Raw genomic sequence first — 27,580 nt, 5'->3', positions numbered from 1 at the left:
GCGGTTAAATAGATTCAACAAAAAAGTCAAATATCAGCGTCATAATTCGCTATGTTAACTAAACACGGATAAACATGGACAACTCAGAGACAGCTCACGTAGCCTACTGTGCGCATTATTGCACAGCATCTGTCTAGAAACCTTTGTGACAAGCTCCATTACCTCTGCGAGTTTGGACAACCGCCGAAGCAGGTTCGGGCAGAGATCACACCTTCCACTCTTTCTCAGGATCATCAACCTGAGCAGGCAGCCCAAACAGGTTTTTCGTCTTAAGTGCAAGTTTCTTCTAACCCACATTTTGAAAGGAAACAACATCTGATGTATGGGTCTCTAAAAACGAGCTAAGTAACAAACAACTGATTCGTTGGACTCATTTTTAACCGACTGTATTTCCTCATCAATAACTGCAGGCATTCTGACACCGAAAAATATTTCCAAGTAGGAAATATTTTGATTTTAGTTTAATCAGAGCATGTTTCCAGTGAGCATGGATGTTGTCACTTTAGTTATACTATAAACACTGACAGTGATTGACATGATTTTTGGAGTTTGTGAAACAATACTAAACTATCACACGTCATACTTTATTTTCAGATTAGCTGATTATTTGAGCACGTTGTGTCCAAGCCTGCACTTTTTTCAAGTTCACAAGACACTGAAATGCATTGTTATTCTTCCATCCTTCCATTCAAAACAACAATGGTACACATCAGAGGGTTATATCTTCCAACATCTGAAAATACTATAAGGCTCTTGTCCACATGATTAGTACAAAGTCAGAATCTAGCCTAAGAGAGTACATAGAAGACAAAAAGGCAGGTATCAGAACAACAGCAACATTGTTGCTTGAGTAAAATTAAAATAGCAAATGAGAATGTTAGAAAAACACTTGACTGTACAGTCACATGGTACAGACATATTGCCTTATACTGCAGCCTCTTAACCTGTTCACAATGAAACCTCTCCTTTGTTTTAGGAGGCCATAACATTGGTGATACGAATTACTAACATGGACATAGATAAGCACATATTGACATAAAATGAAGTTAATTTCTTTATGTTGACATATCACAAATAACAAAAACAAACATAACCCTAAAAATAATAAGTAGGTCTATTCTGTCATTGTTTGAATTAAATTTGATCAGTCTGCACTGACCCAGTTCTCATACTCATACTAAATGTCTTTATATGACATTGTAGCTTATTGGATTTACATTTGAAACTAAACCTAACATAATTAATTAATAGAGAACATGTAATGTACTACAAAATCATTGATTTATTTAAAAGATGAACTATAACTTCAGATTTCATCCGTCTGCATCCTCAAGCAATAATGCAAATTCCAAAACACACCATATTTCCAGTGCTCAGCTATAAAGTATCATCCTCTCTTTATGTCTGGGGTTTAGCTCAAGGAGCTCCAATAGAAAAAATAATCTTAATCCCAGAATTGCTCATAATCATCAGTCATCAGACACAATCCCTGAGATAGTCCATGGGATATCAAATGCCCTCAGTCCTCCATTTTGCCTAGGACTTCCATCCTTCAATGCACTTTGCGTTGATATTGAGTTGTAGAAAAACCATCAGGGAAATTCTTCTTTCCTGTACTGTGCATCTGCAGTAGCCAACGAAGAGTTGCAGCAGCTCTAGGAGGCACCAGGGCCTATTGTTTTGTTTTATTCGCAGGTTATTTTGCCATCAAAACTGGATAGAGCGATAGCAAAGGCTTGCACTGCACACATTGGGTAGCTGTAGTCCAGAGTGAATGCGTCGTCCGCTACTCTTCCAAACTGCATCACAATATAGTCCTCTAGAAAGATATACAAAAAAATTTTTTTTTACCAACAAAGCCACTCAAATTTGACATTACAAGTATGGCAGGATTTATGAAAAAAGACAAGTTACGCTTTTGCTCAAAACTTCCAGAAAATATACTCTATTTTGGAGGGTGTGATTCTATTCAAAGTTATTCCTATTTTTTCCTTAGACTTTGGTCCATTTAAACTGAACATGATGGGCGCTAGATAAACAATGTGTAAATAATGTAATTTTTTATTCTTATTTGTCTCTTTTTACCATCTTTGCTGTGGATGATCTGAAAGTTTTTGATGGAGGCCTGTGTGACCCTGCCATTGAAATTCAGCACATGGGACGCCGTGTCCTCATTCCAAGTGGGTGTTTTGTTGTGGAGTTCGATCAGATTATCCAACTTTCTGTTCTGGAACTTCATTAGTAAACCATCGTTGTCCTGAATAAGTGGGAGTGGGAAAAACAAGGCAACATTAGCTCAAAATAACAATGGACATGGACATACAGTGCCTTGCGAAAGTATTCGTCCCCCTTGAACTTTTCGATCTTTTGCCACATTTCAGGGCTCAAACATAAAGATATAAAACTGTAATTTTTTGTGAAGAATCAACAACAAGTGGGACACAATTATGAAGTGGAATGAAATTCATTGGATATTTCAAACCTTTTTAACAAATAAAAAACTGAAAAATTGGGCATGCAAAATTATTCAACCCCTTTACTTTCAGTGCAGCAAACTCTCTCCAGAAGTTCAGTGAGGATCTCTGAATGATCCAATGTTGACCTAAATGACTAATGATGATACATAGAATCCACCTGTGTGTAATCAAGTCTCCGTATAAATGCACCTGCTCTGTGATAGTCTCAGAGGTCCGTTTAAAGCGCAGAGAGCATCATGAAGAACAGGGAACACACCAGGCAGGTCCGAGATACTGTTGTCGAGAAGTTTAAAGCGGGATTTGGATACAAAAAGATTTCCCAAGCCTTAAACATCACAAGGAGCACTGTGCAAGCGATAATATTCAAATGGAAGGAGTATCAGACCACTGAAAATCTATGAAGACCCAGCCGTCCCTCTAAACTTTCAGCTCATACAAGGAGAAGACTGATCAGAGATGCAGCCAAGAGGCCCATGATCACTCTGGATGAACTGCAGAAATCTACAGCTGAGGTGGGAGACTCTGTCCATAGGACAACAATCAGTCGTAAACTGCACAAATCTGGCCTTTACGGAAGAGTGGCAAGAAGAAAGCCATTTCTTAAAGATATCCATAAAAAGAGTCGTTTAAAGTTTGCCACAAGCCACCTGGGAGACACACCAAACATGTGGAAGAAGGTGCTCTGGTCAGATGAAACCAAAATCGAACTTTTTGGCAACAATGCAAAACGTTATGTTTGGCGTAAAAGCAACACAGCTCATCACCCTGAACACACCATCCCCACTGTCAAACATGGTGGTGGCAGCATCATGGTTTGGGCCTGCTTTTCTTCAGCAGGGACAGGGAAGATGGTTAAAATTGATGGGAAGATGAATGGAGCCAAATACAGGACCATTCTGGAAGAAAACCTGATGGAGTCTGCAAAAGACCTGAGACTGGGACGGAGATTTGTCTTCCAACAAGACATTGATCCAAAACATAAAGCAAAATCTACAATGGAATGGTTCACAAATAAACATATCCAGGTGTTAGAATGGCCAAGTCAAAGTCCAGACCTGAATCCAATTGAGAATATGTGGAAAGAACTGAAAACTGCTGTTCACAAACGCTCTCCATCCAACCTCACTGAGCTCGAGCTATTTTGCAAGGAGGAATGGGCAAAGATTTCAGTCTCTCGATGTGCAAAACTGATAGAGACATACCCCAAGCGACTTACAGCTGTAATCGCAGCAAAAGGTGGCGCTACAAAGTATTAACTTAAGGGGGCTTTTTTATCCAATAAATTTCGTTCCACTTCATGATTGTGTCCCACTTGTTGTTGATTCTTCACAAAAAATAACAGTTTTATATCTTTATGTTTGAAGCCTGAAATGTGGCAAAAGGTCGAAAAGTTCAAGGGGGCCTAATACTTTCGCAAGGCACTGTATATTGTGGTAAAGTGGCAAAATCTTATAATCAACAAAAACAATAATGCTGCATTATATGTAACCTCTTATACATATGAAATAAGTATACAAGTATTTTGTAAGCAGGGGTGTTATCTGTAAAGAAAGAAGGCTCAATAAAGAAGTCTCAATGACAACGGTTTGCTTACACTGCGAGGTCGGATGGGCACTCGTTCACTGTCCTTGTTCATCCCTGGGATGATGACGGTCAACCGTCGGGGACCCTTCATTCCCAATACATTTGTTTCCTGTAGCCAGAGGTCACAGAGTTAAAAAGCAGAGAAGCAGTGTAAAGAAATACATTTGTATGGAAATTGGATTCCATCATAGATTATAATTAAACAATCGAACAAGGAACATTCTACAGATTACTTGCAAAACTTCAAACCCTTCACAATGCCTGTTTTCATGTCTAAACTAACACAAAATGAAGAATTAATAAACTATAATAGACTCTCTACAACCCGTTTAATAACCCCTTTGAAAATCAGCACATCACTTGTTACCCAGATATGAAAGGTTGCCTTACGTATATAATGGCTGCTAGTTCTTGGCGAGCATTGGACATGTCTGGCAGGGCTCGGTCTGGATGCAAAGCATTGTCAAACACTGTGAACTTGGTGCCCATCATGTTGGACCTATGGAATGTACATAATCAATCCATGAATGAAACAAGCTTATGAAATGCTAACATAATAGTATAATTCCTAGAAGTGTTACAGTTGGAAACTTAAATGTAGTTACAACATACCTCAACTTTCCAATGAAATTTTCTCCACCCCTAGATAAGTCTGTGGGGTCTATGGAGATGAGATAATTGGATGTTGTGCTTTTCTTTCGTTTTCTCCCAGCCAGTAAAAACACCTGTCAAAAGAAAATTTATTTTTAAAGCAAAATAAATCTTTAAAGTGCACAGAAAATGCATTGTTAACAACTCTGTACTTAATCCCACAATAGCTCAATCTCCAATTGGTTTCAAAAGAAATCTTGAATATCAAAAGCTGCAAATGACATTTTACCTTTCAAGTTGACCTCTAAGAGTGCCTCACCTTTTTCTCATTGTCGAGATGGAGATAATATGTAGGGTACAGGCCTTTGTCCATTCCCCTCTTGTCCCGCGTCATCTTGCATTTGACAGTCGCCCCCTGTGGGGCTGGCTGCAGGACAAACTCCTCAAGGCTGTCAAACTCAATGTCTGGGGATGGAGGCCTCTCTTCCTGGATGTTGGAAAGAGACAGCCAGCATTAGATTACCATGTCTATCCAAAGTTTATTTTGGGACATAGCATTTATATGGTCAGTTCAAAATAATAGCACTGCTTGTTAAAGATGAGAATTAAATACTGAAGTATTGCATATTCCACCAAAAATGAAGTGTTTATCCAGAGGCAATAAGGTTTCGGAAAAATATCCCGGTACTTGTTTTTGTTGACGTTAAAAAGAGCTTTTGGACGACTGGAACCAAAGTAGCCCCATAATATCAAACCATCTACAACTATATTTTACAGTAGGTGTTGGATTTGTTTTATAATAATGTGGCGTGAATGCACACTCTCCCTTATCAGGGTCAGGCCAATGCCTCAGAAAGAACCATCTGGCCCGGGGCTGGGGAAAGGGGCCCTTGAATGCATCCCAGTTGCTGTAAGTAAATGCAACTCGGCGACCACGCCTTGACGAGGCACACCTGCCCCAATCAAACCTTGTCAGGGAGAGCTGAAAGGGCCCTTAAGAAAGCAGCTATTGGAAGTAGGGAAGAGTGGGATGTTGGTCCCTGCACCTGGGTTTTCGGTTCGTTCCTGTTTTTGATATGTTTTCATTTCATCCACTTTTTGTTAATGAATGCCCTAGGGGTCCAGGACCCTGGCGCAGTGTCCATTCCCTGTGTCTGGCCCCATTACAAGAGACATGTATACTGCTTTTCAACAGTTATCGGTTTCTGGCAAACAGGGCTGTGCACAGAATAGTTGAGTCTGAGGGGAAAAGTATAGGTGCTCATGCCCCCCTCCCACCCAGGTCTATCTGTATACGTGCCTGATGGCCAAAGACCTGTATTTACATACCATCTGACCCTAGCACAGGTTCCAAGACAAGTGCCTACTCAATCTCTAGGCATTAACATTTGTTGAATGAAACCAAAATAGAGTGTTTTGGATATGTTCACCAGTGGTGGAAATAGAGACAGAAAAACATGCATATGAAGAAAAGAACAACATGCCCACTATAATGTAAAACATGGTGGTGGACCTTCGATGTTTTGGGGCTGTTACTGTTCCAACCGTCCTTAGCTTGAAGCTCTTGGGCTAAAGCTTGGTCAACGTGATATTTTTGCAAGATGTTAACTCAAAGCACCCTTCAAAATCCAAAAATGAAATGGTTAATTGATCAGCAAATTAAGGTTACAATGTCCTGTTCAATCTATGGACCTGAAACATTTTAATCCTGTTTGAGGAGGGCAGTCCATAAGCACAGTAGGAGCATGTCAATGATCTGGAAATTTTCAGTATGAAAAAATCAAACATCTGACTGCTGCACAATGTGTTTTTCAATATCATTAAACATTTTAGTAAAAGCATCAGTGTCATTATCGTCACAAGTTCAGGATCATGAAATTTGGAATGCCAATAAATAAATCTCTATCTTATAAAACTACAAACAAAAATACAGTCTTAATATGAAAGGATATTATTACCCAAAACAAATTTCAGCATAACATAGCTCAGTATTTTTAGTTAGCACAGTATTTATTACGCTAATTAACAAACAAAGACTGAATCACTAAACAGACACAACATGGTAAACTAGTCACTAAACAGACACAACATGGTAAACTAGTCACTAAACAGACACAACATGGTAAACTAGTCACTAAACAGACACAACATGGTAAACTAGTCACTAAACAGACACAACATGGTAAACTAGTCACTAAACAGACACAACATGGTAAACTAGTCACTAAACAGACAATGACATACCTTCTTCTTCTTCCCTTTTCCCTTTTTCTTTTTTGTCCCTTTTTCTGCCTCAGAGTCAGATTCATCACTCTCTGATGCTTTGGCTGATAGGAAATTGAACATTAAGAAAATATAAGGCAACCTTTTTCAATTGACCTTCTGAAAGACAGCCAAACACTGTCAATGTAACTGAAGTGGCAATCTGCCATTGCTGTATATTCATTTTTGGACTCACTGTTGATTCTTAAAAAATATAACTTGTGAATGCCCCATGTGTTTCATTGTCAAACAACATCTACATATATATATATTTTTTTTTTATGTTCTACCACCTTTTAATCCCTGACCAAATCATCATATCCAATTGTATTTGCAGCCCAGTCATATTGCATTCTGCTTTTTTCCTCATTGCATTATGAACCAGAAATTCATGTCATTCAACATATGCCTGGGAGTGCTCACTCAGTTGACAACCATAGTTAGCTTTACAGGCACCAGAATTGGGGTTTGGTAGAGCACAATGAGATAAAGGAAATCCCTGCTGATAATGCCTCACTAGGTGATGCTGGTGAACAGCATTCACCATGAGGCTTTCCAAGTCACTCATCAGGTAGTGGCACAGTTAAGGCCTTTATCTAGACTGTATATTTTTTACTTCAAAAAGGTGCTTCACATCCCTCCTTGAGGAATATATGTGGATTACAAGAACATTATGCTTCATGTAAATAGTGGTAATCTGCATTTGGTCATTTTTGAACTACTTATTGACCATTGAAGAATACATAACATGTTATTTATTTATCCAGAACAAATTACAGTCTATGCATAGCTAAAGATTGCTAGGTGGAACGAACACAACTCAGTTGTGGTAAGTACATCCTACTCAATTAAGTCACTATCAACAAAGTCATTCTTAAAAGAAAGACAACACAACTAATGTGTATTGCAATCATAAATTCACGGCTACGGTGGAGAGCTTTGGGCTAATTTTAAATACTCTTTGAAAAGGTAGGGTAGAGACTGCTCATGAGCAGAGGTGTAAAAAGTAGAAATACTTTGCTTCGTCACCAGTTTTGGGAAGTTCCTAAGGAAGGGCTAAATGACCACGTAAACAGAGTTCATAACTAACCAGTAACATTAGTCAATCATTTACACTCTTCTTTTTTGTTTAATTGATCACTGGTTAGTTTTGAACTCTGTTTACCTGGTTACGTAGATCGTAATTAGATACTTCCCTAAAGTGGTGAACATAGCCAAATCCAGTTGAGTGCTTTTACTTCATACTTTTTACACTTCTGCTCATAAGATGTAGTACCATACCACAAAAGTGGTAAATTGTTTAGAAGAAGTAAAGAGCTGTATTCTCAGGCCACAAAAACCAAGGATCAAGTGCATAATCTTGGTGTTCTGAGAGACTCAAACCTCACATTCAACAGTCATATCAAAGGGGTCACCGAAACAGCATTCTATCATCTTAAAAATATAGCCAGAATCAAGGACTTGGTGTCCCAAAAAGACCAAGAGAAGCTCATCCATGCCTTTATCTCTAGTAGGGTTGACTACTGTAATGGCCTCTTAACTGGACTCCCCAAAAATACTGTAAAACAGCTGCAGCTCATTCAGAATACTGCTGCTAGAATGTTAACCAAGAGAACAGAGCACATCACTCCGGGTTCTTAAATCTTTGCACTGGCTTCCAGTCAGTTACAGAATAGATTTTAAAGTGATTTTTAAAGTAATGGTTTAGGCCCCGAATACATTTCTGATATGGTTGAAGAATATAAACTGAGCAGGGCTCTTAGATCTAGTAGAGCCCAGAATCCAACCTAAATATGGAGAAGCTGCATTTAGCAGTTATGATGCACACAATTGGAATAAACTACCAGAAGATCTTAGACGTGCCCCAAACATATTATTTTTTTAATCCAGGTTAAAACACTTCTCTTTTCACACACCTATGACTGAGTGCTTAAACTTAACCACACTGTTTAGCCTTACAGCTTTCATAGCTTCCTCATGGAATCTGCTATGGAATCTTCCAGTTATGTTTGTATTTTGTATTTATTCTATTTATATTTTCATATTCAATGTTTTATTATTATGATGTTTTATTGTTGTTTATTGTTTTTATTCTAGTATTTGTTTTTATTCTATTGTATTTTTCTATTTCTCTTTTTCTTTGTAAAACACACTGAATTGCTTTAATGTATGAATTCTGCTATATAAATAAACCTGCTTGCTAGAAGAAAGTATTTATTTATTATTGTTTACTTAAAATGTCATACCACAGAAGAAAGGGAACATTGTTATAGACAGCAACAGCTAAAGGCTGAGGCTCAGATCAAGAGAATCAGAGCTTTTTGAAGCTTCCGCACATGTGCAGATCATGTTGTGCCATATGTTTAGTCTCTGCCCACAGTCTTTTGGAAAATGGGGCTTGTTTAATACAGTTAGATAAAGTTGAATAAATATCTGAGAGATCAAATCAAGATCTTAACATTCCTACACAAGAGAAAATAGAATAGCATAATCTAATTATTTAAAGAATAAGGCACAATTGGGATTGGTATATTGACAATACACCACAGCCAAGGCCTGTTCTTACTGTAGGCACAAAGTAATAGGGATGACATAGACTGTTACATCCCCAGACATTAGTGTGTGTCCTTGTGTTTTTGTTTCTGTTCTGCACTCTGTACGTATTCACATTAGGTTCCCCAGGATTGGTCCATCCAACTGCCATTTCAACTTGTCCTCCTGTTCCCGCCTGCTCATCAGCTAATCCACCACTGCCGCCTGCCAGTCTGTTACCGCGCCATCCTTTTAAAAACAGCACTAGAAGCATCCCAGGAAGAGAGAGCTCCGGTGTTGCAAGCAGAGACATTATCAGCCATGCCTGCCTTCGTTCGAGTTTGTGTGTCCTTGTGTAGCTCTAGTGGATTGGGATTTAGATGCTCCAAGTTTATGTTGTCATTACCGCTAACATTTTTGTTTATTAACCCCTATTGATTTTTATTTTTGGGGAGAGGGAACAGGGAAGACGGCCTGGGGTCTACATTCTCCCCGCAGGCAATCTTTTTCTCTTAAACACACTAGGTTAGGGGAGAGTGCGTTCCTCAGTAATTTTATAATCTTGCTTAGTTAGCTCTCTTCTTCTGTTTAATTCTTTCCTTTGGCTCCGCCTGCGTTCCTTCTCTCCTCGAGTGCTGGTATGGGTTCATACTTGTTTGCTTGAATTGGAAATTATTTAATTAATTATTTTTTGCACTCTTCCTTACGTGGTCCCAGTTTCCATCCTTTGGCTGTATTGACCATTCGTTTGTTTTATTTTGCCACTCCCACCTATTGTTCCCTAGACTTGCCACTGGGACATAACATAAATGGGCACTCGTCCAGGATCTTAGATCTGCAGAATAACAATGTTTTGTACATGTCTTTGGGTGGATCAATTAGTGTTATATTAACCATGTACCACAAATTCCTGAGGTGCCTTATTGCTGTTATAAACTGGTTACCAATTCAAATACAACAGTAAAAATAAAGGTTTTGTCATACCCGCGGTATATATTGTACCTAGAATTTCTAAACAAACAGTTGGCGGCAGGGCCTTTTCTCATAGAGCTCCACTCCTGTGGAATGATCTGCCAATTAAGGTTAGAAATGCAAACTCAGTGCAAACTTTCAAGTGTCTACTAAAAACTCATCTCTACAGCACGGTTTATAATTAGGTGTAGCCTGGCCCGGGGGCGTGAAGGTGACCAGTAGGCTTGATACTGTCCACCCTTGCTGTCTTGCCAGGTGGGCTCTCGTCGCCACTGGGATGCCCTCCCTCCAATGCCTTTCGGGGGAAGAGTCACTGGCTTGTTGTTGACTCTCTGTTGCGTATTTGTGCAATTGGGCTGTACGCCGCTAGCAATACTCGGCCCTCATTCAGGGGGGTTGCGGTTGGTGGGTGTCCCTTTGGTTGATGCCTGGCAATGTGGTTGGATTGATTTCCTGCCTGTTGGGCCCTGTCCGGGGCCTCCCCCGGGTAGGGCCACAGTGTCACCAGACCCCCCCGTCTCAGTTCCAAGGTGTTCCGCTGCTATATTATTGTGCTGGGGGATATGAGGGATGTACTACTAACTTTTCTCAGTTTCCAACAGTTTTAAATTTTAGAAGGAGATGAGGTCCTGGTCCACACCTGCGGATTACGGTTTGGGGGGCCCGTTGCTGTCCCTGTCCTTGTCCACCTGGTCATACTTCTGACCTAGTCTAAATTCAAAAAGACTCTGGATTTACCCCAGAGAAATTTATTTATTATTCCAATTGGACTCTTAATATCTCACCCGGCACAGCCAGAAGAGGACTGGTCACCCCTCTGAGCCTGGGTCCTCTCTAGGTTTCTTCCTAAAATTCGACCTTAGGGAGTTTTTCCTAGCCACTGAAATTCAACACTACTGTTGTTTGCTCCTTGGGGTTTAAGGCCGGGTGTCTCTGTAAAGCACTTTGTGACAACTGCTGTTGTAAAAAGGGCTTTATAAATAAATTTGATTGATATACAGTTGTGCTCAAAAGTTTGCCTTGGAGAATTAGTAATATATGTACCATTTGTAAATGGTCATAACAGAATGGCACAGTCATAAAACAAAACATAGCAACAAAGAAAAAAATGATGGATATCTTTTTATATCCTTTTCCATTTTTATAAAGTTCCATTATCTTGTTACTCAGGTCTTTTGACAGTTCTTTTCTGCTCCCCATGGCTCAGTATCTAGCCTGCTCAGTGCATCCACGTGAGAGCTAACAAACTCATTGGATATTTATACACAGACACTAATTGCAATTTAAAAAGCCACAGGTGTGTGAAATTCACCTTTAATTGCCATTTTAACCTGTGTGTTTCACCTTGTGTGTCTGTAACAAGGCCAAACATTCAAGGGTATGTAAACTTTTGATCAGGGCCATTTGGGGGATTTTTGTTATCATTATGATTTAAAAAGGAGCCAAACAACTATGTGATAATAAATGGCTTCATATGATCACTATTCTTCAATAAAATACTTTTCTTCTGCATGATCAGTCATATTTTCAAAATCAATGCCAAAATCTCTCAATTTTTGCCAGTGTATGCAGACTTATGAGCACAACTGTAGCCTTACGTAGCACAGCATGTCCCAAATCAGCATTCGGAGTTCGAACCACAAAACGTGTAATGTTACTCGTGTCATTGGCGCTCAGCTGCCTACCCTGAAGGACATAAAAAGCAGGCGAACCAAAAGAAGGCTCGGGCAATCACAAAGAACCCCAGTCACCCGATCTATGGCTTGTTCACTCCTCTATGGAATGGTAGAGTGACTAACTGAGGGACCAGCAGATGCTACCAATGCCTAAAAGAAAATAACTATTGCCCCTAGGAAGCTCCACCCCCAGAGTCATTAGGCACCTTAAAGGCCAACATTGACTTTCTTTCTAGCCCTACCAGCCACAAAAGTTGACTGAACTGAACTGTACATCTGTAAGCACCTGTCTCATGTGTATACCTGAACAGTGTTATAAGCAAATACTGTAGATACATATCACACAGGATTTTAGATAACTGTTAATACATGTTATATTGATAATTTTCATTGTAGTGTATGTCTGCTACATACACTACAATGATGGACTACATCATATTTCAAATTCTCTGGCCCCTTTAAAAACCCAGACTGTTTTCTTTACCCATTCTGCCCCATGGTTTACATCTGAATTTCACCAGATCAAATTAAAAGATTGTTGCTTGGAACGCCTTTACAAGAAAACAGGACAAATTGTGCACAAAGAAATATATAAGAACCACATTCTAAATGACAAGGACGCTCTTTCTACTGCCAAATTCACTTATTATGCAGGTTTAAACACCAGAGCCCTGATCTCCATGGTCAACAAAATTTTACGACCACCTCTTGCACCTCATCTGTACTCAAATGCCTATTGCAACTCCCTAATGTTATTTTTTAATGCCAAAGTTCATAAGATCCACCAGCAACTGACAACTACTACCTCTCACAGTCTGTCTCTCTCAGGTCTCTCAGCCCCTCTTTCTCGTGCATTTTTAAGTCTCACGGTTCCCTCTGTTGCTGAAACATCTGACCTTATTCAAAAGTCAAAGCCAACTACCTGTCAGCAGGGTTGGGTAGGTTACTTTTAAAATGTAATCCTATTCAGTTACCTGTCCACATTTGTAATCAGTAAATTAACTTTTTGATTATTCAGACTCAGTAACGTAATCTCATTACTTTTAGATTACTTTCATATTAAGAGGCATTGGAAAACATATATGAATAGTCTATAACCAACTGAACACCTTTTGCGGGATCAATCATTGTTAGAGTTCACATAGCTGGCCAAAAACAGAATTAGCATTTTACCTTATGGGTTGTGTGGGCTACAGTGCCTTTGGAAATGGGTTTCTAAACCATTGCTTTTTACATCAATATGATTAGGCTACATCTCTACATTACACGCTAAAGTTATATGTCGTAGAGCTCCGCCCACTCGAGGGGCTTTAGCTCCTAGTGGTTTACCCTAGCCCTCCCTTTTTATTCAGCAAATGTCTGTGGTTTTAAAGCCTTCGCCGAGGGTTCCTGGTCCGCTACAGCTTTCGCCAGAGCTCCCGTTAAGTCCTACGCCACCTTCACCAGGGTCTACGGGAGGCAGACTCCCATCAGCTCGGCCATTCCTCCTTTAGAGCCTGAGCTGGCCGCGCATTTCCTGCCTTTCTTGGGCCGCTACACGGTCCCTAAGCGACGCCGATCGCTCACCCCTCCTGAACGCACCTCTCTCCCAGGAGAGCTTATTTGGCGATGCCGTTCACACTGCCATAGCTTCCTTCAAGAAGGCAGACGAGGGACGGAAGGAATGATCTCGCCACCTTCCCCTGGCTAGCCGCTCTTCCCACTCGGCCTCATGATCCTCTGCTCACCTCCCGGGCTCCTCTGTTAAGCGACGCCAGCGCCGCCAAGTCTCTGCTGCCACCTCTTCTGCTGCCTTGGCGTATCCTCCTCCTACTGCCGCGGCTCCTGCTCCTCCTCCTGTGCGACGCAGACAACCTGCTCCAGGATTGGATGTTACGTGGCCGTCTAAGAAACCCAGACCGTCCTGACTAGGCGTGGAGCGGGCTGCAAGTGGGAACATTGCCCTCACGGCCCCCGCCTCTTCCTACATCAGCAGAGTATGGGCTGAGTCTGATGGCGTCGCAGATTCGGCCTGACTATCTTTTTATATCAATAAACAAGCTAAGCCTTACTCAAGCGTAAATTGTGCTTTTGTGCAGACTTAAGCGGTGTCTGAGCCTGTTAAGTCGCTTGTACAAATGCAGCTCATTCAGAATGCTGCTGCTAGAATGTTAACCAGGAACAAGAGAACAGAGGACATCACTCCGGTTCTTAAATCTTTGCATTGGCTTTCAGTCAGTTACTGAATAGATTTTTAAGTTGTGCTTTTAGTTTATAAATCTCTGAATGGTTTAGGACCCGAATACATTTCTGATATGTTTGAAGAATATAAACCAAGCAGGGCTCTTAGATCCATGAACACAAGTCAGCTAGTAGAGCCCAGAGTCCAAACTAAACATGGAGAAGCTGCGTTTATCACTTATGCTGTACAAAACTGGAATAAACTACCAGAAAATCTTAGACGTGCCCCAAACGTATACATTTTAAAATCCAGATTAAAACACTTCTCTTCTCACATGCCTATGACTGAGCACTTAAACTTAACCACACTGATTAGCCTTATAGCTTCCCACTTTCAATTGTTAGCCCTATATCTTCCCACTTTTCATCTTTATATATTTTCTTATTGTATTTTTTTATTATTATGATGTATTCATTTGCTTTGATGTTTTCATTTGAGTATTTGTTTTTATATTATTGTTTGCATATATTTTTGTTTGTAAAGCACATTAATTGCTTTGATGTATGAATTGTGCTATATGAATAAACTTGCTTGCAACGCAGGGAAGGCATCAGGATTCTAGCCTATCTAGACAACCTCCCTGTAAATGTCTTCTCACGCGATTAGGTCTTGCTGTGAATTGGAAGAAGAACGTGCCGAGGTCAGCCCAGCAGGTTTCTTACCTGGATCTGGTCATGGACACACACAAGAGCGCACATTTCAGACATGCAGGCCCTCGATCTGCTCTCTGCCCTGTTGGGCATGATGGCCGCAGCGCACTTGGTAGTCCCCAAGGCCTGCTGCACATGTGCAGCCTACAGGCCTGGTTCGCTTGCCAGCGGGTGACCCGGTACGTCATCAAAACCGGACTTTGTCCCTGCCAGCTTGCCTACGAGGGGACCTGGACTATTGAAGGGACCCCTTGGTGCTCTCTCAGGGCGCTCCTCTGGGCAGGGTGTCAGAGTGCGTTCAGGTTTTCACAGACACCTCTCTCCACGGATGGGGCATTGTGTGCCGGGGTAAGGCTGTTGGAGGCGTGTGGCCTCCTGGCCTTCATCACATCAACCTGCTGGAATTGGACACGGTCTTATTGGTGCTGACGCATTTCTCTGACCTAGTCAAGGGCCGCAATGTCCTGGTTCACTGGGACAACCGGCCATGGTCATGTACATCAATCGCCAAGCGGGGATCAGGTCTCCTTTGGCTATGGGCTTATGCCCATCTCCGCTCCCTGACTGCGACTCACATTCCGGGCCGTCTGAATGTGGGCGCGGACATGATGTCTCGGGGTGGCCTTCATCACGACAAGTGGCGTCTCCACCCAGACATCATCTCCCTCATCTGGCAGAGGTTTTGGGAATCCAGGGTGGACCTATTCGAGTCCAGACCGAATGCACACTGTTGCCTGTGGTCCCAGACGGACTGCCCCCCTCTGGGGGTGGACGCGTTCGCACACCACATCTGGCCTCAGAGCCTCCTTTATGCGTTTCCCCCACAGCGCTGCATAGCGCGTCTGCTGGCTTGGATCTAGGCGGAAGGGCTTTGGGTCATCCTGGTGGCTGCCGATCGCCATGCGGCTATCTGGTATCCAGAGATGATCCAGTTGCTGGCGGACCGTCCGTGGTCGGTTCCGCTCAGACAAGATGCACTGTCCCAAGCGGAGGGCTTGATTCTACACTCTCCAACGCTGTCAGGAGCTCTCGGGTCTGGCTCCTGAGTGGGACCGGCTTTTGAATAGAGGTTTGTCCACTGCCATCGTCCGCACCATCCAGGGTGCTAGGGCAGCGTCTACATCCAAATTGTATTCCTCTCGGTGGGTGGTCTCCTTCGACCATCCATGGATACGCATCGGCCATCTCTGCGTGTCATGAGGGCTTTGCTGGAAACACGGTTTTCAGCCACCCTCTCCTTCGCCGTTTTCTCTTGGGTACGTGCCGTCTGCGGCCAGACTGGGCACTCCACAATGGGACCATGCTAAGGTGCTGGGCGCTCTCTGTGAACCCCCATTCGAGCCCTTAAAGCAGTGTTCTCTTTAGTTGCTCTCCCTTGAGACTGCCTTACTCATCGTTTTGTGCTCTGCTAAGCGAGTGAGTGATCTCTGCGCACTCTCTGTGTGCCTGGGCTGCTTGGGTATCAGTGAGGACTTAGGTTGCGCTACGCTGAGACCTAATCCGTCCTTCGCACCCAAGGTTATCATCAGCTCTTTTCGGTCGAGGACTATCGATTTACAGGCATTGTTCCCTCCTCTGCACGTCCGTGAGGAGGACGAGAGGCTCTACTGTCTGTGTACGGTACGCGCTCTTGCCCTTTACGTAGAGCGCACCAGGTCTATCAGACTGACTCCCCAGCTGTTATTCGGATTCCCAGTTGGGTCGTCCGCTTACTAAGCAGCATCTCTCCCACTGGCTTTGTGACTGCATCACTTTGGTCTGGTTCTGTTGTTCTGGAGGGTCTCCGTGCACACTCCACGCAGGGTGTTGCTGCTTCCTCTGCCCTTTTCCACGGGGTCAGAGTGGATGACATTTGTGCTGTGTCTAAACATGTCTCTGTCATCCCTTGTTCATTCGGTTCTCAGTGCTGCTGCCCGAGATCTCAGAATTTTGCTAGGGAATCTCATGCTTTGGCTTGATTCTATACTTTCCCTAACAGTACAGAGTATGGGAGGGCGTTCTCTGGGCTCACGGGTCCTATGTAGGGGCAGGCATGCCCTGATTGGCTGTCGCATCTTGCATAATGAGTTTTCAGCTCCGCTCCACTCATATAACCGGAGTAACATTCCCGGTAACGGTCGGTCAGATATTCAGTCATTCCAATTAATCCAATAAACCTCGATCTTCCAGAATCTGACTTTTTATCTGAACATAACCCAAAATCTAATGATGCTAAAGCCTCTTCTGTTATTTGTTTTATTCATGTTTTTAATTGCTTAAAAACATTTTTGAAAAATAAATGGCAATTACTCGAAAGGGTAGTGACATTGTTGTATATAGAAAATGAAGATATCCGTAGCTTTTTGCACATAAACTAAAGCTGCAGTAGTCTGACGATTTGCTCCACAGCCAACATTGTCAAAATGTTGCAGTAACCACCCGCACGTGAATGCATGTTTGCAATTGTGAACACCCGCATAGAAATAAGATTTACCCGCGCAAACATAACCTGCGTTTATTATGGCCACCGGAGATAGATTTTCAAAACACAAATGAAAGAAATAAACTATGATTATAAACCTGCACTATTAGCTTAAAGTAAATTATGTCAGCAGCCAATGATAACCAATGAACACAATTTTCAGAGAAAGCAAGCAGAATCACATGGCCTACTTGTATAGACAGAGTTGATGTGGCCGCGTCAAATGCAAATAATCATCCTTTGGCAGAGTGCTTCCCAACACACCTTTTCTCCTCAAAGGTTGTGGTAAATTCCATATCATATTTTATCTTGAAGGCAGCGCCATGTTACAGCTATCTAACAAATTGTTGCCTAATTTATTAAACAATTACTGTAAAAGTTATTCGGTGCAACTTGTCCTGGCTGTGTTGTTCGGTGCATAGAGTGCTTAGAAAGGCGCCTAAAAAAGTACATTTATTATTATTATTATTACTCCCTACCATAGACTGTATAAATAATGGACGACGCCCTTTCGCTGTTTTCCATTGGTGAAAAATGAAGCCACCAGTGTCCTGATACGGCGCTGACATCTTGGACTTGCGTCTGCGCAGATAGCGATCTTGGGACCAGTTCTGCGCAGTAGTTATGCGCAGTAGCGAGAAGGAAGTAAAGCCGTAAAGCCGCGAAATCAACGGCCCCACCCCTGTGCCCCGCCCTGACTCTCCCTCGCAGAATGCGCATACCGTAATCAATCGCAAGTCCAAGTACAGTACAACCTTTGCTTGTTAAACCTAGACGATATGTTATAGCCTAACTTACATCATGTTTAACCTTAATTTAGAATAGGCCTAATACAAAAATAGTTGGTAACTTCTAGCTAACGATCACCTGCTAGCTATTAACATGGCTATTAACGAGGCTTGTTGTCTTTTAGCTAACGTTAGCTAGCCCATTACATTTATTTACTAATTAAATAGCTTATTAATTTAACTTACCGAAAAAAATTCAAAGATCAATTGGAAATGCCAGATCGGTTAGCACAATGTACTGCAGAACAACCCATTATGTCCGTGTGAAATTATATCAATTATAGAAATTTAGAGATTAAATGTAAAGTTCCAATCTCCTCAGTCCTCCGAAGATTCAGTGGCTCCTCGGCTCAGATAGCTGTCAATCACAGCTGTGAATCACGACGTCACACCACCGTTTTTAGAGCATTAAATAACTAACTAAAAACAAACTTATTTTAAAAACAAACTCTTGAATTTACATTAGCGTGATACAAACTACTGTAAATGACAGAAACCAGCTTCGGAAAAAATATATTTGAAGGGTAATTTAATTGTTTAGTTGGTCTCGCGTCCCATTGAATAACATGGGGAGGGCGGGGTTTATGACCTATACTGGGACCACTCACCAGGGGGCGATCGAGACGTTTTGGCTTCACTTTTCAGGGCTTGTGCGGCACGCTTGCTCCCTACCATCCTATTCTCCAGAAATACCCTCCAATTGCTGCTAATATTACCCTCGTACCCTTCAAAGTAGAGAGCTGCTGCTGACACAAGAACTATATTGCATGTATGCAGTCTTCTGCACACTATGCATTTCATAATAAACTCAACTCTAACTTGTCAACAGTGGTGTTTGGAAGTAGCCTAATAGTGTTACGTTCAGTTATGCAATGTGAATACTTTTATATTGCATTCAGCTACAGTGTTGTGTGCACAATTCCCACATGGGCCAGTAAGGAAAAAGTAAGACAATGGATGCACACACTACTGTCACTCTGGATAGCAACATCTGTGAAATTACTAAAAATACATAACTGTATATTGCCAAGTGATGGGATCTGTTGAGTTTTGGCGGGGGGGGGGGGGTATTATTTCTGTCAATGTTATGCTATTAAATTAAATTATGTTATGTAGAATAGTGTAGTCATTAAATCTTGCAGCCATTGATTCAACATACTCTGCACATTCAAATCAGCTTCGGCAAGCTCCGGGTCTCTTGGCCCAGAGAACAAGAGAAAGTCAGAACTGTAGCCTGTCGTTAATGAATGAACACACCAAACACATACCTTTCTTCTTCTTCTTGTCTTTGTCTTTGTCCTTGTCTTTTCCCTTATCCTTGTCCTTATCACCTCCCACTGAAAATAGGGATGCTGGGTTGGCGATCTCCTTCTTCTTTGATTTCGACTTGCCCGACTTAGTTTCGGTTTCGCTGTCATCTGTATCAGACTTTGCTGCTGGTTTTAGAGAGATTATATTCATATCACAGTCTCTGTGTTACTGCAATATTGCAATGTTTTCTTTTGAAAAGGGTGTGGGACTTCTCAAGTTGGAGACCTTTAGAGACCCTGCTTATAGATTTTCAACCATAAAGTTAAATATTATTAATTTGTGAATACTGCAACAGTTTAAAATGAATACATAAAGCCTTGGCATTGACACTTACCTTTCTTCTTGCTTTTGGAGTCTGACTTCTCTCCATTGACAGAGAACAGAGATGCTGGTTCCTTTTTCTTCTGTTCTTTCTTCAATTTTTTATCAGAGTCTTTGTCATCTGGAAAAAAAGACAATGCTTCTATCAGTGATGGCATTCTCAAAGTTTCAGTGATGAGTTTCATTCTAAAAACAAAGACATTACAATACTGGTCAAAGGTTTTAGAACACCTACATTTTTCCAGTTTTTATGTTTCATTGTACTCTGAGATTAAACCAATTAACAAATAAAGAATTGGAGGCATAAAATCATGGAACTGTTTTGTTTAACAAAATCAAATCAACATTTTTGACCCACCTTTTCAGAAATAACAGCCAAAACACTTGTGGCATTCTTTCTATAATGGAAATCAAAGTTCTTCCCAACACTGTTGCAGTAGTGTTCAAAAATTTGTTGCACTTGTAGGTTGCTTTGCTTTCACCCTTCTGCCCAGTTCATCCCACACCAACTCAGTGGGGTTTAAGTCTGGAGACTGTGCTGGCCATTCCATCATGTTATTTTCTTCTAAGGCAGTTCAAACATAGCCTGGAGGTATGTTTGGAGTCATTATCTTGCTGTAGGTTGAACCCCTGAACAACTAGGCATACACCAGTGGGTACAGGGTGATGCTGCAAAATGCAGTGGTAGCCTTTGTGGTTCAGGGTGTCACTCAGTCTGTGCTAGTTGCCAACTCTGGATCCAGCAAAAGAACCCCACACTATGATGCATGCACCTCTATGTTTGACAGTTGGTGTCACACACTGAGGAACCATCCTTTCACCTACTTGATGGTGTGCAAAAACCCTGTGTGATGAACCAAAGATTTAAAATGTTGATACATCAATAAGACCTTACTCCAGTCTCCATTAGACCACTGGTGGTGCTTCATGTCCCAGGAAAGCCTTGTTTTCATATTTTTCCATCTTAGCAATGGCTTTCTTATTGCCACTTGGCCTGTCAAACCTATAGCTTGAAGTCTTCTCTTCACTGTTGAAACTGAGACTTGCTTACTTTGACCAGTGTTAATAATCTGTGCCTAAAGCTGTTGTCCTGTGAGCCGCCTATCATGCCAGCTGTTGACTCTAAGAAACATATCTTCTGATTCTGTTGGGGATTTGGGTTTGCCAGACCTCATCCTGTCAGTTTCCTCCAGACTCCAACAGATTGCCTTCTGAAACTATACTTACCATGGCTTGCTTTACAATTTCTCTAAAGGAACGTCCTACATTTTCTAGGGTTATAATGGATCTGTTTGTCTTCCTTTGTTAATTGCCTTTTTCTTACCATTACGATAGCAGTATACTACTCTGTGAAGTACACTACTGTCCAAATAATGTTTAACACAGTCTGTTCCAACACTGCTTTTATATTGACAAAGGGTTATAAGTAAGCAACAAAAGTTGGGACACCTACACTACCATTCAAATGTTTGGGGTCAGTTAGAAATATCCTTGTTTACCTTGAAAACATACATGAAATTGGTTTGAATAGGAAACTACCTTGTACAAATCTCCTACTTTACCACTACCAAAGCACCCCGAGACCATTGCATTGCCTCTACCATGCGTGACAGATGTTGTCCAAGCACACCTTCAGCATATTTTCATTTGGTCTGCATCTCACGAATGTTCTTCTTTGTGATTCAGAAACCTCAAACATATTAGTCTGTCCATAACACCTTTTCCAATCATCCTCTGTTCAGTGTCTGTGTTCTTTATCCCATCTTAATCTTTTGTTTTTTTTGGCCAGTCTGAGATATTACTTTTTCTTTGCAACTCTGCGTAGAAGGCCAACATCCTGGAGTTGCCTCTTCACTGTTGACGTTGAGGCTGGTGTTTTGTGGGTACTATTTAATGAAGCTGCCATTTGAGGACACGTGAGGCATCTGTTTCTCAAACTAGACACTAATATAATTGTCGTCTTGCTCAGTTGTGCACCAGGGCCTACTACTTCTCTTTCTACTCTGGTTAAAGCCAGTTTGGGCTGTTATGTGAAGGGTTTAGTACAAAGTGTTGTACAATATCTTCAGTTTCTTGGCAATTTCTTGCATAGAATAGCCTTCATTTTTTAGAACAAGAATAGACTGATGAGTTTCAGAAGAAAGTTCCTTGTTCCTGGACATTTTCAGCCTGTAAATCGAATCCACAATTGCTGATCATCCAGATACTAAACTAATCTAAAGATGCAAAAAGGGTTTTGTAATGAATCGTCTTAGACTTTTAAAATGATAAGCTTTATCAACTTTAACCTCTGGCAGTTTTACTTCTTACCATTTTAGGTAATTGACTGGACTTCTTACACTTCAATAAAATGTGAAAAATGGGGGTCTAAAACATTAGACCGATAATATACACTTGTTTGAATGTTTTTGTATGTTTGACATACTGTTACATGAATAAGCTGCCACAGCTTGGTTATGGCAATGTAACACTGTTGACTTCCATTTCAAGTCCAGGACTAGTGTTTACTTGCACTCAACATTACACAATCTAATCTCCTATACATATTCCTCTTAAACCAGGTCTTATTCTTGTTGTCTAGTAACTACTTAAAGAAAATGTGCTTTCCTATACAGCAGGCCACCTTTAGCTTTGGATTTCTTCTCCTTGCCATCTTTTTCAGAACTTTCCTTTGGAGGTTTTTTCTTTGTCTTCTTTTGTGGAGTCTCTTCCTCATCGTCATCATCATCTTCTGTATCTGAACCTTAAGCAAAAAATAAGGGCATACAGTTTCGAGGAAAAAGGCATTTTGGATTAATTGGAGGTTTTGATGATATAAAATGCAGATCATATAGAGCATCTTCTCTGTTACAGTTGTGGTCCGAAGTTTACAAACAGTGGATATAAAAAGTCTACACACCCTGTTAAAATGCCAGGTTATTGTGATGTAAAACAAAGAGAGAAAGATAAATCATGTCAGAACTTTTTTCACCTTTAATGTGACCTATACCGTGTACAATTCAATTGAAAAACAAACTGAAATCTTTGAGTGGGGAAAATAAAAAACTCCCAATAACCTGGTTGAACTAATACTTTGTTGAAGGACCTTTTGATTTTATTACAGCACTCAGTCTTTTTGGGTAGGAGTCTATTAGCATGGCACATCTTGACGTGGCAATATTTGCCCACTCTTCTTTGCAAAAGCGCATCAAATCTGTCAGATTGCGAGGACATCTCCTGTGCACAGCCCTCTTCAGATCACCCCACAGACGTTCAATTGGATTCAGGTCTGGGCTCTGGCTGGGCCATTCCAAAATGTTAATCTTCTTCTGGTGAAGCCATGCTTTTGTGGATTTGGATGTGTGCTTTGTCATGCTGAAAGGTGAACTTCATCTTCACCTTTCTAATGGACGCCTGAAGGTTTTGTGCCAAAATTGCCTAGTATTTGGAACTGTTCATAATTCCCTCCACCCTGACTAAGGCCCCGGTTCTAGCTGAAGAAAAACAGCCCTGGAATGTGAGTCACAGTCAGGGAGCGGAGATGGGCATAAGCCCATAGCCAAAGGAGACCTGATCCCCGGTGTTTTTTGGGTGATGTGTAGAGTTGTTTTTTGAATTATGGCCAAAAAGTTCAACCTTGGTTTCATCAGACCATAACACATTTTCCCATGTACTTTTGGGGGTCTTGATGTTTGTTTTTGCAAACTTCAGCCGGGCTTGGATGTTTTTCTTTGTAAGAAAAGGCTTCCGTCTTGCCACCCTACCCCATAGCCCATTCAATAGGGGAGATTGTTGTCACATGAGATGCAACTAAGAAATAAGAGGAAAATCCTACTAGAACAGCTGAACATTATTTGTGATTAATCAGAGTCACTTTAAATGATGGCAGGCGTGTAATGACTTCTATTTAACATGTGTTTGAATGTGATTGGTTATTTCTGAACACAGCTACATCCACAATTATAAGAGGGTGTGCACACTTATGCAACCAGGTTATTGTAAGTTATTTTTAATATTTTTTCTCTCTAAGATTTCAGGTTTTTTTCCAATTGAATTTTTTACATCATAGGTCACGTTAAAAGTGCTGGGGTGTGTATACTTTTTATATCCACTGTATGTTCATCATGGAAATAAAAATCATGGCAATATTGGCCTTTCAATTACTTATTTGAACTGTTCTTTTTCTGGGGCAGAATGATTGTATAACATACATCTTTAATAGAAAAAAACAAGAATTTGATGCAGAGGGTATTTATTCATTTGGGGTTTTCTGTTATCCACACAGGGTCAATATTATACAGGGTCAAAAATATACATACACCCCCTTAGATTATTAATTCGATGGTGCTGAAAGTTCTTTTAACTTCTTGTTAGTGATCATGATTGACTACAGTTGGTAGCTTCTCTGTGCCAACATAAAAAGGGTTTGTTTGACAGCACACATGGTATTGACCAATACAGTCACCTGGGAATGTCCAAGGAGCTCAACTGAACGTAAGTTTAAGTTATTGGGAGGTGTAGCCACTTTGCCAAGGTCTGGAAGAAGTCGCAAACTGTCACCCTCAGCTGAGAGGAAATAGGTTCAGATGGTCAGGAACAACCCAGGAACCACCAAGCCACAGGCCTACCATGAACTGAAAAGAAAGAAGCCCCTGCCCCAAAATCAATACCTTCAATCTCGGCTAAAGTTTCAGCTGACCACATGGCAAAGAAAAAGCCTTCTGGAGGAAAGTTTTATGGTCATATGAGACAAAGATTGAGCTGTTTGACCACAATGACCAGAGGTATGTTGTATGAGTAAAGGTGTTTTGTTCAACCACAAGAACATTGTACCAGCTGTTAGGAATGGTGGTGGTAGCATCATGCTCTGGGGATGTTTTGTAGGCAGTAGAACTGGCACAAAGTGGGTGGAATAATGAAGAAGGAGGACTACTTCAAAATTCTTCCGCATAACCACAGTTGAAACTTGGACACCATTGGGTGTTCCAACAGGACAATGACCCACATTTAAGCTTGCTGTGGAATGAATAAAGTAAGCTAACATTAAGCTTTTGGAATAGCCTTCTCAATGTCCTGACCTCAGCCCTATTAAACATTTGTGGACCATGCTTAAAATTCGAGTCCATGCAGGGAAACTAACAAATGTAATTGAACCCTACCAATTCTGCCAAGAAGAGTGGTCAAATATCCAACAAGAATTCTGCCAGAAGCTTGTTGACGGCTATGTCTGCTCAAAGTGAAACTTGCTATGGGGCATTCAACCATATATACAGCATCTCACAAAAGGTAGTACACCATTGCTGTCGTCCCAGAAGAAAGCCTCTAATGATGATGCACAAGAAAGCCTGCAAAGACAAGCAGACTAAGGACATGCATTACTGGAACCATGTCCTGTGGTCTGATGAGACCAAGATGAACTTATTTGGTTCAGATGGTGTCAAGCGTGTGTGGCGGCAACCAGGTGAGGAGTACAAAGACAAGTGTGTCTTGCCTACAGTCAAGCATGGTGGTGAGAGTGTCATAGTCTGGGGCTGCATGAGTGCTGCCGGCACTGGGGAGCTACAGTTCATTGAGGGAACCATGAATGCAAACATGTACTTTGACATACTGAAGCAGAGCATTATCCCCTCCCTTTGGAGACTGGGCCACAGGGCAGTATTCCAACATGATAATGACCCCAAACACACCTCCAAGACGACCACTGCCTTGCTAAATAAGCTGAGGGTAATGGTGATTGACTGGCCAAGCATGTCTCCAGATCTAAACTCTATTGAGCATCTTAGGGGCATCCTCAAACGGAAGGTGGAGTGCAAGGTCTCTAACATCCACCAGAGTGAAAGTGGCAACCTGTGAAGCTCTGGTGAACTCCATGCCCAAGAGGGTTAAGGCAGCCGGAAAATAATGGTGGCCACACAAAATATTGACACTTTGGGCCCAATTTGGACATTTACACTTAGGGGTGTACTCACTATTGTTGCCAGCGGTTTAGACGTTAATGGCTGTGTGTTGAGTTATTTTGAGGGGACAGCAAATGTACACTGTTATACACACTCACCTAAAGGATTATTAAGAGCACCTGTTCAATTTCTCATTAATGCAATTATCTAATCAACCAATCACATGGCAGTTGATTCAATGCATTTAGGGGTGTGGTCCTGGTCAAGACAATCTCCTGAACTCCAAACTGAATGTCAGAATGGGAAAGAAAGGTGATTTAAGCACTTTTGAGCATGGCATGGTTGTTGGTGCCAGACAGGCCGGTCTGAGTATTTCACAATCTGCTCAGTTACTGGGATTTTCACGCACAACCATTTCTAGGGTTTACAAAGAATGGTGTGAAAAGGTAAAAACATCCAGTATGCGGCAGTCCTGTGGGCGAAAATGCCTTGTTGATGCTAGAGGTCAGAGGAGAATGGGCCAACTGATTCAAGCCGATAGAAGAGCAATTTTGACTGAAATAACCACTCGTTACAACCGAGGTATGCAGCAAAGCATTTGTGAAGCCACAACACGCACAACCTTGAGGCGGATGGGCTACAACAGCAGAAGACCCCACCGGGTACCACTCATCTCCACTACAAATAGGAAAAAGAGGCTACAATTTGCACAAGCTCACCAAAATTGGACAGTTGAAGACTGAAAGAATGTTGCCTGGTCTGATGAGTCTCGATTTCTGTTGAGACATTCAGATGGTAGAGTCAGAATTTGGCGTAAACAGAATGAGAACATGGATCCATCATGCCTTGTTACCACTGTGCAGGCTGGTGGTGGTGTAATGGTGTGGGGGATGTTTTCTTGGCACACTTTAGGCCCCTTAGTGCCAATTGGGCATCGTTTAAATGCCACGGCCTACCTGAGCATTGTTTCTGACCATGTCCATCCCTTTATGACCACCATGTACCCATCCTCTGATGGCTACTCCCAGCAGGATAATGCATCATGTCACAAAGCTCGAATCATTTCAGATTGGTTTCTTGAACATGACAATGAGTTCACTGTACTGAAATGGCCCCCACAGTCACCAGATCTCAACCCAATAGAGCATCTTTGGGATGTGGTGGAACGGGAGCTTCAAGGCCCTGGATGTGCATCCCACAAATCTCCATCAACTGCAAGATGCTATCCTATCAATATGTGCCAACATTTCTAAAGAATGCTTTCAGCACTTTGTTGAATCAATGCCACGTAGAATTAAGGCAGTTCTGAAGGCGAAAGGGGGTCAAACACAGTATTAGTATGGTGTTCCTAATAATTCTTTAGGTGAGTGTAAGCTGTACACTCACTACTTTACATTGTAGCAAAGTGTCATCTCTTCAGTGTTGTCACATGAATAGATATAATCCAAAAATGTATTTCCTTTCCAAAAAATTCAAAAAGGAAGGTTTTGAGTGAGTTACAGAAGGGTAAAAATTAAGAGACCACTGCAAATTGAACGCTTCTGATCCTCACTCAAAACTTTCCTTTTCAACTTTTTTGGAAAGGAAAGAAAAAGGTGCAGTGGTCTCTTAATTATTCCCGGAGCTGAATTTTGTACAATCATTCTACTCCAGAAAAAGAACAAATCAAATAAATAATTGAAAGCTCAATATTGCCATGACATTCATGTCCATGATGTGTGTATGTAAACGTCCAACCGCAACTGTATATTGCTGAATGTTCACCTTTCTTTTTCTTTGGCGCACTTTTTGTTTTCTTCTTTGGCTCATCTTTCTCTTTTTCTTTCTCTTTTCCTTTCACTTTTTCCTTTTCTTTTTT

General features: G+C 41.4%; 1 protein-coding gene across 1 annotated transcript; it reads right to left on the bottom strand.

Annotated features, from left to right (window-relative positions):
- Nucleotides 1–446: 446 nt before the first annotated feature.
- On the bottom strand, nt 447–27,565 carry LOC105027257 (TUB like protein 1; the record flags this gene model as incomplete). Its single annotated transcript, XM_034287195.1, has 12 exons — nt 447–1,819; nt 2,086–2,257; nt 4,072–4,170; nt 4,452–4,560; nt 4,674–4,786; nt 4,972–5,139; nt 6,897–6,979; nt 19,483–19,650; nt 19,860–19,967; nt 22,470–22,589; nt 27,487–27,521; nt 27,564–27,565. Coding segments are annotated over 12 exons (1,311 nt in total), but the record flags the coding sequence as incomplete, so codon positions are not given.
- Between the last annotated feature and the right edge of the window lie 15 nt (nt 27,566–27,580).

This window comes from Esox lucius, chromosome 17, assembly GCF_011004845.1.
Source record: "Esox lucius isolate fEsoLuc1 chromosome 17, fEsoLuc1.pri, whole genome shotgun sequence".
NCBI lineage: Eukaryota > Metazoa > Chordata > Actinopteri > Esociformes > Esocidae > Esox > Esox lucius.
The sequence above is the reverse complement of the archived record's forward strand: the minus strand, read 5'-3'. Positions and strand labels throughout refer to the sequence as shown.